General features: G+C 38.1%; 1 protein-coding gene across 3 annotated transcripts; it reads left to right on the forward strand.

The window, feature by feature from the left end:
* Positions 1-457: 457 nt before the first annotated feature.
* Positions 458-17,109, forward strand: LOC148835953 (interferon-induced GTP-binding protein Mx-like). 3 transcript variants are annotated; one of them, XM_088913389.1, is made up of 15 exons: positions 458-489; positions 738-803; positions 2,654-2,858; positions 4,233-4,425; positions 4,545-4,682; positions 4,980-5,134; positions 6,152-6,290; positions 7,520-7,718; positions 8,239-8,317; positions 9,267-9,389; positions 13,875-14,016; positions 14,126-14,284; positions 14,849-14,925; positions 15,906-16,106; positions 16,642-17,109. In XM_088913389.1, the coding sequence occupies exons 3-15, from the start codon at positions 2,670-2,672 to the stop codon at positions 16,882-16,884; spliced, it is 2,037 nt and encodes a 678-aa protein (XP_088769515.1). In that variant the 5' UTR covers positions 458-489; positions 738-803; positions 2,654-2,669; the 3' UTR covers positions 16,885-17,109. The 3 variants fall into 3 exon arrangements, with proteins under 3 accessions (XP_088769515.1, XP_088769516.1, XP_088769517.1); XM_088913390.1 differs by lacking the exons at positions 458-489; positions 738-803 and adding an exon at positions 2,102-2,130; XM_088913391.1 differs by lacking the exons at positions 458-489; positions 738-803 and having other exon boundaries at positions 2,839-2,858; positions 4,196-4,425.
* Positions 17,110-18,071: the final 962 nt, after the last annotated feature.

Raw genomic sequence — 18,071 nt, forward strand, 5'->3', positions numbered from 1 at the left:
AATTGTATATGGTCAATATAGTGATCATATCCTATCGGCAGATGGTAACTCCAAGGAGGAAGTAATAGGTGGAGGAGGTCGGGGTCGGGAGAGGGGAGATCTGTGGTAGGGCTTCAAGAGAGAAACGTGGAGGGATGCACCCTGAGAGTCAGGGGTAGGGCAAGACGATAGGTGACAGGAGTGATCTGGGAAAGGATGCGGAAAGGTCCAATGTAACGGGGTCCCAATTTAAAATTATCTTTTGATACATAATTAGAAAAAACGAGTATCTTCAAATATATACTGTACTGTATCCGTGTTATAAGACTAATGTGCTGTCGACCACTGCCTGAAAATCGCCAGTCTTCTGATGTTACACCTGTAAGTAAACGGAAACTGCAAGTGTTCGTTTCAGTTTCATTTCCCAGACTGTCCTGCCTCCTGCATGTCTAAATGACAAGCGCTAACAAAAAGCTCTTATGAGCTAAAGACGAGAGAGTCTTCAGTCGGGTAAGTCGCTTATTATACACCCTCTGTACTCACAGGGTCAAATAAAATGGTAATGAAATAGTGCTGATTTTGATGAGATTTACTCATAATTTGACACCATTGAGTCTGATGTAGATTAAAGCTTTTGCAACTAAAATATTTTTATTTAAAAGATATCTGTTCATCTTTTATTTATCAACTTCTAAGAACTCGGGCTTTAAGTTCATCTGGCGTTTACAGTTGGTAAATCTGCTGTTTCGTGTTAACAGGTGTTAACCGCGCTCTTTGTGTTGTCTGCACTTCCACCGCTGTAAGAACGGAAATAATAAAAGCAGGTGAGTCACTGCACCGGTACCCACTCATTGAATACAGCGTTGAACCGCTGTTTAACACACAACTAATAGAAAAATACAGTAGCAATGTTATGACCTTGAATTACGTCTCCGGTTTTCTTCGTACTGACTTGATTCAGCAGCTGCGCTCCGGGATCTTCTCACAGATTGATAGAATGTTAAATTTCCGCATAGACAAATGACCAAAATGACCAATGACTTTAACATATATACTGTAAACTGTATGAAATTAAACAAGTTATCTATTTCTAACTTTGCTTTGCTTATTTGTAAATAACAGTTTTAGGGCAATGTTTATTGGCTAAACGCCTTTGAGTATGGAGTTTACTTTGTTTCTTGCGGTATCAGATTTTAATCCGAATAATCAACACTCTATTCTCAGTTATTCAAAATTTCACAAATGTATGCATGTATTCGTGCTTTATAATTATAGTTTTTTTTAAGAGAAATACAGGTGTCCATATGAAACACGTGGTATTATTGGGACATACTGTATGTATTTACTGTAAATATTCCCGGGTTCAGTTCTGGATTTGTGGAGTTGTTTCAAACCGTGTTAAAATGAGTTTCTTCCAGGTTTCCTCCTTTATTTAAAAGTCCAAAAACATACTGCTACAGTAGGTTAAGTGTCTTCTGAGAAAATGGGCACTGGTGTGTGTGTGTCTGTATTTCTGTCTGCCCTGCGATGGAATGGAGTTCCAGACTCCATGTAGTGTACAAGACAAAGGATGAGGAAGAGATGAACATCAACAGAACGTTGTAGCCATGCGCCATCTAGTGGTTACTACAGGGTTTGCAGGCAAAATGGATTTTGCTCTCTTCTGTCTTCAGTGATTACTTAACCAAGCAAAGAGCCCAGCTTCTTATAATTTGAAAGTTGTAAAATAATATCAAAACAGCAGTAAATTTATATTGGAGTAGGAGAATTGTATCCAGGCTGCTATTTTTTCATTTAGTTTTTAGGAAAAAATCACACTGCAACTCACAACTGGCAACCCACTAAAGCTACTGTAAGCAGGTGTGAGTTTGGCAAGTACCTGGATGGGAGACCTGCTGGGAAAGCTAAGGTTCCTGGTGGAAGAGGTGTTAGTGGGACCATTAGGGGGTGCCCTGTAAAGTGCTTTGAGTGGGAGAGAAAAAAAGTGTAAGGATAGTGTATATTTCTTTTTTTGGACTTTGCCAGTAAAACATGTTTTAACTATGTATACGTCTGTGCTGGTTGGGAGAGCTAAGGAACAATTAATGTCACTTTCCATTAGAACTGAAGACAGACTGGTGGATTTATTATTTCAAAAGGAGGTCACACAGGGTACGCATATTTATTATTTTTTAAAATATTGACTACTATGACATTTGTTAACATCAGACCAAAAAACACCTCATTCTCAAAGGAGCTGCAGAAAAGGTTTAGGAAAGAATTTAAAATGATTACACGGAGTTTAATGAATTCATTGGGTGGCACATTTCATGCAGTCATTGCCTCAAAAGGATTTACAACTAAATACTGACATTGACACTTGTTAAATTTTACATTAAAGGAATATGTTCCAGTACTTAAGGTCACTTGTATTCACTATGCTATATGACAGTATCAAAAAATATATTTATCGGTTCATATTTATCTCATGATTACAAATGCAAATTACTCAACTGTAATGCAAAATAACAGTTCTGAATTTTCTGTTCCAATACTTCTGGAAAAGACTGTAGAATTTTGGAGAAATCTTTCATAAACAAATGGAGGTTTGATTGTGTTTTGTAACTAGTAATTGAAGATTTGGAAAATCAAAATATCTGCATAATATTGATTAAGAATAACTTCCCTCTTACAGGTAAAAACTTGTACCCATGTCAAGTCAAAAGAAGTCGAAGAGCAGCCCTATGAGGTCTACAATCGGTGTGGGCATAAATGGTACTGAGATAAAATCAGTGCCGATTACAATTTGCTCCAGTGGGACAAGTGCCTACACATTGGGCATCTCTGCCTCTTCTTTCCCATTTGGAGCATCACATCCAGGAGCACTGCCTGAGAACAAGGTACTGAAATATACACACCAAGCCAAGGGAAAGCCTATTTTACACATGTAGCCTTCTAGAGGAGGGATGTGGAATGTAACAAAACCAATATGAGTAAAAATATAAGGTCAATAAAAAACAATGGTTAGACAAATGGGTGATAACTCACTCAGAAATGACAAAGATACTTGTAACATGAAGTCTAACATACATTGACTTTAACACCTTTTTATTGACAAATTTGCAATTTAGGTTGGTCTCATAACTACTTCAGTATCCCTACACTTGAGGACAAGTAAATATTTACTTACTGACATAGACAGTAACTTTAGACTAAACTTTATCAAACATGTTTGGAAGTCAAAATGGATCCAATTTATTATGTCCTAAGGTGTGTTAAAGTCATTACATGTTGCTTGTAAGAGAGGTGCATTTATAAAGATGTAGACTCGGAGGAATTATTTTGTGTCAGGGTTAGGGCTGTCCATTAAGGGCCACAAAAAGATTAATAAAATATTTTGAACACTTAATTCCAAGTGTAACAATAAGATTTGCCACTGCATAAGACACAAGAGGCCTGATTTAAAAAAAATCTTATTTGATAATAATAATAATAATAATAATAATAATAATAATAATAATAAACTTTATTTTATATAGCGCCTTTAAAGGTGGCTTCTCAAAGTGCTTTACAAGTTGGTAAACCAACTGTTGAAGCTAAGGATCTCTGTCATCAGAATGCCTCTGTGCCTTCAAAATTAACATTCTGTACTTATTTCAAGTAGGTAGCTGTGTCACTGTCAGCATGCGTAGGCTGCAAAAGGAAAGGTTTATTCCATGCTGAAAAGAAAAGAAAAAGCATTCCATGCTGAAAAAGGCTTTAGAGCCAAAACATTATCTCTTTTCTTTTCAGCACAGAATAAACCTTTACCTGACAAGTCAGATTTCTCCCAGGATTTCCTGAAAAGGGAGTCAAGTTTGTTCCTAGTGTTGTACGAGGCTTTGTGCCAGGATTTACTTTTTATTTTGTGCATGTTTTACAACAGAACTCCAATTTGTAGTTTGTTAATTTCCACTACTATGCTAATAAACACATCTACTTATTTTCAGAAGACCTATCAAGACCAATAAAGGGACATTATGAGACATCTCATCCTGATTACATGATTACATTTTTTTAATCTTGCTTTTATTTCCATTGTTTGTGGAATTATATTGTTCCAACTAAGACTTAGAGACTGTTGATTTTGAAACATAATACTGTACATCTTGAAGTTGCAATGTAAAGGCAGCAAAAACATTTCATGATAGAGCTTTAAGTACATTCCAAAGTCTTGCCCAGACCACTTGTTTTCAAGGGAGTCCACATCTGAAGGGATGTTGTGTTCCATTCAGCATAGCAGCATTGCCCTGAGTAAGCAATATGAGGAGAAGGTGCGGCCCTGTATTGACCTGATCGACTCCCTGCGGTCTCTCGGAGTGGAGAAAGACCTGGGCCTACCAGCCATCGCTGTCATCGGAGACCAGAGCTCGGGGAAGAGCTCTGTGCTGGAGGCTCTGTCAGGAGTAGCCCTGCCCAGGGGGAGTGGTGAGGTCTTAAATAATATCACCCTTAATGACTAGGACTGAACTAAAACTCTGCCATTCCTACCCCTGGTTTCTTGGATTTGTTACTTACAGGGCTCTAATCATAGTTTCGGTTTACAGGGATTGTAACGCGGTGCCCCCTGGTGCTGAAACTCAAGAAAGTGAAAGTAGGCCAGCCATGGAAGGGAAGACTCACATATAAAGAATCAGATGTTGAACTGAAAAGCCCATCAGAGGTGGAGAAAGAAGTTTCCACAGGTTAGGCTGTTCATTATTCACGCCCCTTTTGAAAAAGTGATACAGTAATAATAATCATGGGCAGTTCTATAGCATTGTAAATAGAAAGTATCCATGAACTGTCCTGCTCCTGAGGGATCTCCGTTATAAAATAAACCCCAGTGGCATTTGGTTAGTACAAGCCACCCTGGGAATAAGCCCTCTGGCAAAGGCTTGATCTGACCTATGAGCCCCAGTGCTGTAGGGAAAATCCTCACATACTGTAATGAGCCTCTCTGGAACTTGTATGATCAACAACATGCTTTTACTTTCTTTCAGCCCAAAACGTCATCGCTGGCAACGGGGTTGGGATCAGTGATGAAATGATCAATCTGGAGATTCAGTCGAGTGATGTTCCTGATCTGACACTAATTGACCTTCCTGGGATTGCCCGAGTAGCTATCAAGGACCAACCCAGAGACATAGGAGACCGGGTAATGACTAAAGAATTCAAAAGGCTTTTTTTTTCTTGGGGGTGATATTTGATGTACGCTTAACGTTTGACCCACATGTGCAAAATATTGTCAAAACATCTTTCTTTCACCTCAAAAATCTCACTAGACTACGTCCTATGTTTATCGCTAACTGTGGCTGAAAAGCTGTTCAACACATTTGTCTTCTCCCAAATTGACTGTAATGCTCTACTCGCTGGGGTTTCTAAATCCACATTGAACAAACTCCAGTATGTCCAAAATTTGGCAGCCAGAATCCTGACCAGGTCTAGTGCAGATGATCGCATTACTCCTACCCAGGAGTCCTTGCACTGACTTCCTGTCAAGTTTTGTGTCAACTTTAAAACCTTCATGCTTACCTACAAGGCTTTGCATGGCTTGGCATCTCAGTACCTGTCTGAGCTACTACCGTCCTACTCCCCACCTTGCAACCTTCGCTTTTCTAATTCTGGTCTCCTTTCTGTCCCTCAAGCCCGTCTACACTGTATGGCCTTCTTCTTTTATGCCCCAAAGCTCTGGAACTCTCTCCCCAAGAATAACAGAGTCATCTTTTCTAAACTCCTCCAAATCTAGACTCAAAACCTTCTCCTTTAGAAGGGCCTTGACCTACAGTAGCTGGTTCTGTTCTTTACCCCTCTGCTCCTACTCTATTCAGTATCCCCATCCACTGTCTCCTCCCATTGTGCATTCTCATTGTGCATATGTTGTATTTTTTTCATTGTTGTTGTCGTAGCTCTTTGAGAAGCCTCCTTTAAAGGCGCTATAAGTTTATTAATATTTTGTTTAAACAATCACTAAATTTAAGATAAAACCCAGACAGGTTTTAACCTACCTAAAAGGTACAATAGGTTTATTCTGTAGATTCTGGTAATAGCACTCATGATTTGTAAACAACTGATTCAACTGAAAGTTCTGAAGTTATGGGTTAGGAGTCACAGGGTGCATAGTTCTAGATCATATTTACTGTACAATTTTACCAGCCATTTACTATATCCCCAGATTAAGGGAATGATCCGCAGGTTCATACAAAAACAAGAGACCATTAATCTGGTGGTGGTGCCTTGTACTGCTGATATTGCGACCACAGAGGCTTTGAAGATGGCAAAGGAAGTGGACCCATTAGGGGAGAGGACACTGGGTAAGAACAATGAGCACATTCATCTGTGTTGACTGTAAAACATGTGCAGCTAAAGTAGTAAGACTTCTTTGTGTAAAGAAGTCTCCCCTGTTCATGTTTCACTATTCATTCTGAAGAAATCAGCTGAGTTGACTTTGTCAGCTCCTTGGAAGATATTGAATACATCCTGATATACAGTATTGTATCAATTATCAGTTCCCCTCATATTCCTCTCTGTTCAGGAATAAAATGTTTAGGGCTTTCACGCTGTTAGTGAAAGACATTCGTTTAAGTCCCAGAATATATCTGGGTCCTCTTCTCTGGAATAATTCCAGAGCAGAAAAACGCTTTCTATAAAGCCTGTACTAGGGAGACAAGATTGTATACAGTTTTCTAAATGAGTTCTTTCTAGAGTGTTATAGAAGAGTGTTTGACATACCACCCCTTCATGTATATTTTACTCTTTTAACTATATATCCTAACATTTTGTTTGCTTTTTTGTCATATTATTTGTAATTTATTTTACTTCTTCTTTTTAATTGGATCCTGTACACATTCTAGACAATAACATCTCTCTTATCTCACTTTCTCATTTGGGAATATTATTTGGGATTTTTTAAATCTACCTATATTGGTTTCCCCCCATTAAATCCAGAATAATGCACAAAGAATTATCTGGGCTTTAAAACAGGAGTCTGCAATCCTGTTTTTTGGTGTTTGTTACAGCTGAGCTCTGTAAGACTTAACTAGATCAATGATTTAAAGCTCACTATAAAATCCGCAAGATTATGGCTCACCAGGACTAGGTAGAAGAACACTGTTTCAGAGGCACTGTACAATCTCTGCTCTCTCCTGGTTCCAGAGCATATGCTGAGCTTGATCAATCACTAGGTCACGTAACAGGTCTCATAGCTGGTAGGATTAGAATGAATTTACTGATTCCATGCTGCAATTACCTGTAATGGAAATTAGACCTCGTTATTTCTTCAGATTTTTGAAGTGACTGTACAATTGCAAAACTGGTGTAATATCATTAGTGAAGTACCACGGGTACTAGGACCTGTACTAGAACCACTGAACCTGCCTTGTGACCATTTACTGCCAGTTTAGGTTTAGATTTTTTTACTATTTTTTACTGATGGCAGAATGGTATAGTTATACAGTAAGTAGATTTTTGAGGACCACAGAAAATCTTGATTGAATCTTTCAGAAATAATTGTTTTTGTCTGTTTTGTTGTTGTTTGCTGAAGGGATCCTTACCAAGCCAGATTTGGTTGATGAGGGCACCGAAGAAAATATTATCAATATTGTCCATAATATAGTCATTCCTCTGAAGAAGGGTTACATGATTGTGAAGTGCCGTGGTCAGAAAGATATCAATGAAAAACAGACACTGGCGGATGCAATTGAGAAAGAAAAGGCTTTCTTTGAGGATCACCCTCATTTCAGGCAAGCAAGCTGCCCATGTGTGGAAAACCAAAATACAATTACAAAACACAGTAAAACCATACATGATACAGTAGTATGAACATGTATTAGAATAGTTTTAACTGTACTTTTTACTTCTTGTGCATGGGAAATAAAAAACTGTAGTTGAAAATCTTGAAACATGACTAAAATAGGATAAAATACTGGATATTATTAGAGTTCTGTTCCAGAACAGAGAGAATCAGCAGTCCATAAGAAGAATAACAGCATCCTACGTGTATTTCAAACTGCTTTTTAGTTTGTGGAGAAAATAATTTCCTCCATTGGATGTTTTGATTCATCGTGTCAGTTAATTATACAGAATTGCTTACTTGTTAAATAAAGTACCATTTTCACAAAAGCAGATACAAAAACAGAGTCACACCTGATTTATATAACAAGATGTAGAAGAAAAAACTACAGAATTCTGCAGCTTTTTTATTTTCATAATCGTTTAAACCTACAACATCATGACAGTTTACTTCTGTTTTGTGGTTCACAGGTCACTTTTGGATTCCAAGAAAGCTACGATTCATTTTCTGGCTGAAAGGCTGACTAAGGAGCTTGTGGAGCACATTAGCGTAAGTTCTGATTGGTCGGTTACAATGGACCACACCTTTCAAATGTCTGTTTCAGGTTGTGGTAAGTGTAGTCAAGTGTAGAAATAAAACCCATTTCTGATTATGTTAATTTGCCACAACACTTTCTTCACCTTCTACATCTCAGTCAAATACTGTACAGTACAGTGAAACAGAGCTTAACTGTCTTGACATCATAAACATGGACAGATTACAGATGATAATAAAGCTAAGGGCTATCATATTATTGTATGTAACATGTATTTTAAATTATTTTTCAATAATAACATGAAGCAGTATACAATAGCATCTCTGAGTTGAGCTTCTCAGTCTGGTTCATTACAGATATATATATTTCTGGATTATGTTTGCTTGTGCAGTGATTTTATTAGTTGTAGGAGCAAATATTTCTGTGACTAAATCTTTGAATTTAATCTTTTTGACTAAATCTTTGAATTTAAGCCTGAAATAGATTTTTACATAGCAGTGAGGAGGCATTCAAAACCAGGTGCACATCAACCATTTTGTTTGACACTACTAAGGAATTAGCTGGGGTTTGCCAAATCTGCCCTTACTTTTGAAAACATTTTATGAAGACTAGCATCCATTCAGGGGTATATTCTGACCTGTGCCTGTTGCTTGCGGGTATAGGCTGCAGCTAAACAGCAACCCTGTGCTGTATGAAGTGGTTGGAAAATGAATGGTCTACAAAGGGCTCATGGTGTTACTTGATGAGGTTGTTTTAATAGTAAGGGTGTGTTTGTGCTGAGAACCTCATGAGTAAAAACATATCCTGCGTCATTATTCCCTTAGAGCTGTCTAGTAAATTGGGGCTTGTCACATCACTTCCAAATCTATACCCTTTACCACCATTTCTTGAGCTTAAGGAAGGTACTTGATTCAACATCCATTCCTGCTCGAGTCATATCTGAAGCAAGTCTTTATTTTCTAGAAATCTCTCCCTAACCTGCAATATCAGATTGAACAGAAACTTCTGAAGACAACCAACGATCTTAAGAAGGTTGGAGAGGGAGCCCCACAGGATGAGAAACAGTTGTTGACTTTCTTGATTGAGGTAAGGGCTGCAGCTGTTCTTTGGTTTCATGAACCTGAAGAAACTACACAATTCCCTACTTTACTTGCACTTAGTGCAGCAGATATTCTGATAACAGGAGGCACTTCGTATGGAACACTCAGCCAAGACGCAGATACTACTGCTTCTTTCAAAAAACATCTGATTTGATTACATTTGATTAATCAGCACCTAGAAAAAGCTACATTGGCCAAATGGCCTCTTCTCATTTGTAATAGTTTTTACGTTCCAGTTTTGATTGTTTGATATTTGTGTAATTTAAATTATTTCCCCCCCTTTTAGGCTTTTGAGAACTTATTATACATTATTATGTTCCAGATCAAATGTAGTCACAAATGAGGAATCACAAAAATGGAGAATATCAGGCAATGACCAAGATGATCAGAATAAGTAAAATAAATGATCATAACCGCCATCTTGTAAGGATTTTTGCCAAAAATTTACCAGAGCGGTTAGTATAGGTAGAAGCACATGCATTCTTTGTTCTCTGGCACAGCTTCGGTGAAAAGAGCAATAACACTTGGTTAAACAAATATTTATTAACAATGACAGGGCCACACACTACACACAACATAAACATACAACACAATACAAGTTTCCCTATGTACAGTAGATGTTTACAGACAAGGTGTCCCAGAGGCCTAACGTCCTGTCCTAACCACCCAGAAAAACCCCAGACTATTACCAAGTATTCAACTCTTGATGCCTACCAAGACCAGAATAAGAGATCAGCTGAATTCTAAACTAAATAGACAAACTCTCTCTCTGCAAACCTGGATGCCACAAAATAAATAGGAATTTATCTCTCTATTCTGAAATGCAATCACTAAGCAGCAGAGGCAGTTTTCAACTGAAGGATTCTTCACTCAAGAAATCCAAGTTCCCTAAAAACTACAGAATAACAAGCTCTCATAGTAAGGTTCACATACTTCACATACATAAGGTTCACAGTTTTTTTTAAGGAGCTCCTGCCTGGCACATGCTTTATGTTCTGTGTTCTCCTGTTTCCTCTCTGTCTCTCTTGGTCTCTTGCTCTGTCCTCTGTCTTTTATCCCACTCTTTTGATACTCTTTTAATCATTTATCCAGAACTTAACTGAGGTAAACCAGAAGATTCTTTGATCAGTGTGTCTAATACACAGCACAACTAAGTAATCATCCCTTGGTTTGATGCTCTGGGAAGTTTAAATTTTGACACTAGGTGTTGCCCATGGTGTCTAGATTCTTAGAGACACCTCCATTGTCACCTACCTCAGCCTGTAACATCATCAATGTTTAGGGGATGTACTGTAGTAGTAAAATGGACTCAAAAACAAAATTGTGAGATTGTCAGAAAACAGGAGAAAAGCAAAAAACACATCTAAAAAGGCATTTGGTGTATGACATTTTGTGAAGGCTTTATTATACACTATGGATGCAGCTCTGTCACCCACTTCTGGGATTTGATCATGGTGACCCATGGGCTCAAAGTCACACAGCACCCCTCTCTAGAAAGCACACCCCACTGCACCAGACCCAGTCTTATGACGCAGCAGAAATCTACACTAAGCTTCGAGAGGGTGATGTCACTCCTATAAAATGCTCAGTACTGCTTAGCCCCGTTACACCAACATGAATCATACAGTATTAATGGCCAAAACCTCATTCTCAATTATCAAATGCCTTTTCTGCATTTGCATTTGCTTTTCTCCATCTACATAAGAACTGCAAAAAAAATGTTGGGTCAGAGGCATAGTCTGTGTTGTAACTTATAAAAGGTGTCACATATTATCAGAATCAGATTGACCTTTCAGAAAAGCCTTCTGGTTTTCTTCTTCTTGTTATGATGATTACATGTAGGTGGTATAAGTACTGTAAGTTTCAATCTAGTTAGGATTTTTAAGGAAAGAAAGTTTATAAAATTGAATGTCAAAGACCTAATTTGACTCCAATCCCATTTGCTGTAGCTCAACTACAACACTAGAGACTTTTGCTCTTTGAAATTGAGCTTCTACCTTCCAGCTTCCTCAAAGTTATAAGAGAATGTAAGAGCCCCATCTGTTTAGTAGTTGTGTGGCGGAACTGCAATGGTTTTAGACTTTAGAGGTTTAGAGATGTACAGTAAGTAGAGGCCCTTGCAGACGTTGATCTGCACATGATTCAAGAGCGCATCATTCTACCATTACTGAATAGAACCTACATGTTCGAGAGAAGGAACAAGGATGTACTGTACATGAGAAAGTCTCTAGCATTCAGCTGAGTTAAGACTAATCTAACATTAGATTAGTGTCCTATATTCAATGCATTTTTGGGATACTTGAGGTATAAGTTACATTCTGGAAACTGCATATCCTAGAAACTTCCATTCAAAGATATTTAGGGTATTTACTATGATTACTCGAAACCAATGGTTATTTTTTTCTTGATGTTTCCTGTCCTCTGATTGTGCAAGAATGAGCAGTAACTCTATAGTGTTTATTTTGATATTTGTGAATATCATATCTGAGATGGTTCTCTTGAAGGAAGGCTACACATATCTGCCCATAACTGCTAGGCCAAACTCAAAAGGCCATCAGCTTCTGTAGGTTTCCAGTTACAAGATGTAAATACACCTACAAGCCCATTAAAATGAATTTCATATGTGTGGCCATGCAGGAACGGTACAATAAAATTAAACAGAACCGCACCACCATCAGGATATTTCTATGCTCAAACGTTAAAGCTTATCAGGACAGAGTTTAACCCAGCCAGCAGCCATGTCACCCTGCAACTTACAATTACCTGGATGGGAGACCTCCTGGGAAAAACTAAGGTTGCTGCTGGAAGAGGTGTTAGTGGGGCCAGCAGGGGGCGCTCACCCTGTGGTCCACGTGGGTCCTAATGCCCCAGTATAGTGACGAGGACACTATACTGTTAACAAGCGCCGTCTTTCGGATGAGACGTAAAACCAAGGTCCTGACTCTCTGTGTTCATTAAAAATCCCAGGGTGTTTCTTGAAAAGAGTAAGGGTGTAACTCCAGCGTCCTGGCCAAATTTCCCATGCCTCCTAATAATCCCCCTCAATGAATTGGCTACTTTGTTCTCCCCCCTCCGATGGCAGGCGGAGCGACGCGCCGGTTGGAGTATTCTCGGTCGCATTTAATGGCAATGTCAGCTCAAAGATTTGGTTCAAACCACCAAATGGAGACGGGCGAGCCGACAAGCGGACCCTGCTGATGCGGGATTAACGCTAGGATGAGAGAGGACAGAGTTTAACCCATTTTCCACAGATAGAGAAAGAGCATGACTTCAGCTAGAATGGGATGCTAGTGCATTGCATTGTTAACCCCAGTAGCGCTGGTACCTTTATACACAGCTGGGATTGGAGTAATTGAGATAAAATTAATTGCAAGGTTACAACAGAGTTGACCAGAGCAGGGACTTCCACAGCCCTCCAGTGATGAATCCAGGAGCCAAAGCTACTAGCAAGTCATGCTGTCCTTTATACAGAAATACTCCAAGCAATTAAAGTAGAACTTAAAAACTGAGCATAAAGGCACAAACTTCCAGGTTCAGAGACGGTTTTTTCCCCACAGGCTGTCAGATTATTGAACTCTGCCCTTACCACTGACTCACACTGCTGTTTTTTCTCTCCTCACACTGTTTGTCTGACTTGTTTTTTAAGTTGTATGTTATTTAACTTGTTGCTGTTGCTGCTGCTGCTGTTGTGTGTTTATGTTTTCGGTGATTCCTTAATGTCTTTGTATCTGTACAAACATGAAACCAAGCATTTCATGACACTTGTGCATATCTGAAATAAACTGAACTGAACTGCCCATCAGAATACCTAAAGAAGTCACATTTTGTTCCATCTTGTGGAGCTAAATTAATTCAAAACACATTCAAGAATACCTTCCAACAGCCTGAGGTATAGTATTATTCAGAAAGGAAAGGACAAAGGAGAAAATGAATCCCTAATTTAGTAGAACTGTGTATCGGAGAGCTATGGCAGCTGCCCAGGTGAGCTATTAAATGAAGGAGTAGTGTCGCCAACCGTGGCCTGCAAGGTCAGAGGCTGCTTCTTGGCCTTCTTACTCTTGGGTTTTGAAGGAGGAGGTTCCAGGCGCTATTACTGATGAATCTCATTTCAGATTTTGCCCCCCCATTCTATATCCTCCCACTTCAAGAGCCCAGGGGTGAGGGGATGAGGCAGGATGTGAGAATTATCTATTCACATCATCGATATACTGAAGTAGTCCTTACCGTTGCATTTTCATTGCACTTCTAGATTTTCTTTCTTAATAGAAGACTGCTGTCCTGATCTCCAGGACTCTTATTCTGGAGCTGAGGAAACAATCTGTGGAACATTGTCCACAAATGGGTAATTGCAGGTCCTTTATTCGTGCTGCGAACTGTGGACTGAGTACCAAGCCAAACTCTTAGCCTTAGCAAAGGTTTGCCGGTCAGTGGTCTTGTCAATTATTGCCTCTATTGTCATTTTGATTTCTAGAAAATTCGGAGATTCAACGATGCTCTGTCGGAAGTCACCCGGGCCGAGGAAAGTGTGGAGCCTGAAGAAGGCCGGCTTTTCACCAAAATCCGAAAAGAATTTGTGAAGTGGAAACAGCACCTGGACAAAAAGGCCAACAAATGTGGGCTGAAAAACCACCTGACCTTTATTTCACTTCATTTTAAGTGCGAGGTTTTCCGCAGGCAGGTTGTCTTATTTCCTCTTCGTTCTCCTGTATTTCCCGTTTCTAGTGGAAGAGCACCTGCGGGATGAGGTGGAGGAATATTCCAGGACATACAGGGGCAGGGAGCTTCCTGGGTTTGTGAACTACAAGACATTTGAGGTCATTGTGAAGCAGCACATTGAAGACACGAAGGAGCCTGCTCTCCTTGTCTTGAAAAATGTTACAGGTGAGAACATTGGTTTTTGCCTTTATCAAACATAAGGCCTGCACAGACAGAACTAATGACCTCCAAATATCAAAAGAGTGAACCACATACTCTTTCCAACCCCTCTATTACAGTACATCAGCAGTCATCCACTTTAGAAATATATAAACCACAGCTGTTATCTTTACATGGAAACCAAAACCATTTACAGTTAACTCTCCACTTACGCGGATGGCTTTGGAAAATAAATATTGAAAAAATGCATATACTGTCATCTTATTTTCTTTTTTTTACCTTGTGTATACTTATTTTTAATATCTTGAATTACCATAAGAGGTTAGTAGGGTTTTTTATAAGGGGTATAGGGTAAAATTTGACTATACGCAAATTTGGTTTTACAGGCTACTCAAAAAAGTTAAGAGTTGACTGTAATGAGAGAAGTAGCTTTGTAGTCATTAATTTCAGCACCTTATAATGGTGTCAGTCACTAGCTTTTCTAAATACTCATCTTACTTTACAACAAAGCCTAAATTTTGTTTCCTGAAATCCAGTTAGATGTTGTGCATTGTTTTTTTTTTATCACAGAAATCATCCATTCTGCTATTACCACCTTTGCCACCAATCACTTTCAGGCTTTTCCAAATCTGTTGAGAGCTACAAAGGTATTGTATCCTCACATTCTGTCTGATGGTATTTACAGTATGTACAGTATCTCTTGGTGATCCTAAATATGAATATAACATTTACTGATTTAAAGTGCTCTCTGCCCTAATCTAGCAGAAACTTAATCCACTGGAGTAATTTTATTTATTCTCTATGATGAATCTGTTTTCTTTTAGCTTTCTGTGCTATTATGCAAATTCTAGTGTTAGAATTAACATGGTGCACTTCAATAACCTTAAATGCCAGACTGTGTAGTTAACTAAGAACATCGAATGCTCACAAATGAGAGGCTCTTTACTCCATCTTGCTCCTTGGTTTCTACTGAACATTCATCTAGCTCCTTTGGTTTTTAATTATATCAGTCAGCTACGTCCTGAAAGAAGCCAGGGTACCTATCAGTCCTATAGTCAATATTGCATTCAGACTTTTGTATAATAGTGTAGTAGGGCTGGGTGGAGGGGAATTATCACTGTAGAGACACAAACTGAATTCCATTGTTCTACAAGGTGACCATCATAAGCAGGAATTAAATGTTTTTTTAATGCCTTGCCTCAAATGGCCTTTTTAAATAATCTTTTGAGCAGTCACAGCACCCAATCACACACATGTTAAAAGATACCTGATAAGAGGTATGAGCGTGGTGTTGAGCGGACCAGATTTATTTTACAGTGCTTTGGCTGCAAATCTAGGGTTTATCTCATCTTTACACAGGGATCTTTTGTTTTGAAGATAACACACATCTAAAAAAAAATAAAAAATTAAAGAGCAAAACTGAAGGGTTGATTCTGAAACCACTATTTTGAAGAATTTGTTTTTCTCACTCAACTTTTTTAAATTTATTTTATATCTTAAAATATTTCTATTTATTGGAAATATCTTGGTGTGATCAGATGATCCATAAATAATAGGTTAATGAGAGATATGGAAAAGCACTTTAAAATACATGTGATGGCTAATGGTTGTTTATTCACACTTGAAGGTCTATGTTGAAGACCTACGGGAACATGAGGAAAAGATATCTATTGAAACGGTGCGGCACCAGTTTGAAATGGAGAAAATGGTCTATTCCCAAGACTGTCTCTACAGCTATGAACTAAACACAACCAAACGTAAACTCGTCTTCGTTTCAACAAATGCTGACCTTCAGGAGATGGCTCATCACGTCAACGCTTACTTTAAGGTAGAGAATGTAAGAGAGTAAGGGATGCAATGGGAAGCAGTTAATACAAATTGCATTTTTAAAGTGTACCTTTTTTTTTTAAATTAGCAACAGAGACCTCTATTAAATTTAAATTAATGTTAAAGTTAAAGTAATATGCATTCTGTTCTTACTGTTCCTGGTCCAGGACAAGTGAGAAATTATCAGCTTACTTTTGGCTGAACAAAAATTGTATAAAACAAGCAACTGGATGTCTTATGATTCTGCTAGCATGGGATATTGGAATGTACTGTACCATTGCTGAAGTAACTGTGGTTAGTTTCGTATTAGAATGTGTGTCATCAATTTATCTACTATTAAAAATACTTCAGTAGTTTTTAAGCGTATAAATCTCAAACCACTGCACATAGAAAATAAATTACAAATGCAATATAAAATTAAATCATAAGCACACAGCGTATGTACAGTATTAGAACAGAATACTACTTTGATAAGACATAATATCACACCCGTAAAGAATCCAAAGTTGAAAATCCTTGCTTTCTTGCATTTCTAGATTGCCTCTGATCGTCTGGCCAACCAGATTCCACTGATCATCCAATTCCACATGATGGAGCAGTACATCAACAGGCTGCAGACATCCATGCTGGAGCTGATTGGGAACAGTGGAGAAACCAAAATGGCCAGGCTGCTTTATGAGAATAAAGACATCACTGATTCTAGGCTTGCTCTTCAGAACCGCATGGAGCGCCTCAGAAAAGCTCAGCAACACCTCTCCAAATATGTAGTCATTTTTTGAAGCCTGAAGCATAACCACTCCAATCTGCTATGTACCATTACAAGGCAAAATGTTCTGCTGTCATTTAATATTTCCTATTGCTTTTAATTATTAAGTGTAGCAACATCTAAACTACATAATAGTCTAATGTATTTCAGAGAATTAAAAATGTGAACCTTTTGTAACTCTTAAAATGACTTCAAGATCTTGAAATGTTGAAATATTAAATGATGATGTGAAATATTACTTGATGTTTTTTCTCTTGTATTCCTCTAACTCATTACTTCTTAGGAAAGAAGAGCTTGGCATTCTTAGCATTAATAATGTTCTTTATAGATGTTTTGGAATATAAGGGGACCTTCCTCTTTCAATCTCGTTTTGTCTCCTAGGAGCAGAAAAACAGATAAGTGTTCTGTGATTAAAAGTTTCTCTGAATTTCTGGAAAGTTCTGGATGTTAGCAGCAAGAAATGTATTTTATTGCAGTGGCACGTAAAAGAGTCAAATTGTGACATTAAGACGAGACTGCAAGGTGGTTGAAAATATAGAACACCCCAATTATGTTATTTGAAGCTAATTTGCAATGGGAGGCTAATACTTATGAACTCTATTCCTTTTGTATGTGCCAGATTCCTGCTCACTTTTACTGTAAACTTTTAAATTCTGAAATGAACATGGTCTAGCCCTAGAATACTCCTGCCATCATCCAAATTGTGTATCTCAAGCTATGGTGGATATTTAATATACATTTTTATTTAGTGCTCATACATGGATAATATAGTATGTTACAGTCACAATCAATGCACTTAATTTTAGAATCTAGACCTAAATAAGTGCAGAAATATTTTAAAGTATGCCATATTGTAGTGAATAATATTGAAATATACAATACATTTAAAAAGAATCTTAATGCAAGTTGAAAGCCTGCATCCGGAAAGTGTTAGGTAAAATATTTAAACCATGTCTAGAGCAGAGTTCTCCAACACTGGCCCTAGAGAGTCACAATCCAGCAGCTTTTGTACAGTATGTCACTACTCAATTTCTAAAGACTATGAAGAATTTCTGTTTGACCAATTAAGCAGATAATGTGTTCAACTAAGCAATTTAGAGATTATTACTAATTATTATTATTAATTGTTACTTAATCAGTTACACACAGGAGATCCCAATCTTTAAAGAAGTTGACCTAGAAGAGTAACTGAACTGGGTT

This window comes from Atractosteus spatula, chromosome 4 (assembly GCF_055471065.1).
Source record: "Atractosteus spatula isolate fAtrSpa1 chromosome 4, fAtrSpa1.hap1, whole genome shotgun sequence".
NCBI lineage: Eukaryota > Metazoa > Chordata > Actinopteri > Semionotiformes > Lepisosteidae > Atractosteus > Atractosteus spatula.

Bases quoted from the DNA above. Each gene is read 5' to 3' on its own strand.
- LOC148835953 (XM_088913389.1), top strand. From the start codon at position 2,670: ATGTCAAGTCAAAAGAAGTCGAAGAGCAGCCCTATGAGGTCTACAATC. The intron at 4,426-4,544 runs GTGAGGTCTTAA...TTCGGTTTACAG, and splicing joins AGCCCTGCCCAGGGGGAGTG to GGATTGTAACGCGGTGCCCC. The intron at 5,135-6,151 runs GTAATGACTAAA...CTATATCCCCAG, and splicing joins CCAGAGACATAGGAGACCGG to ATTAAGGGAATGATCCGCAG.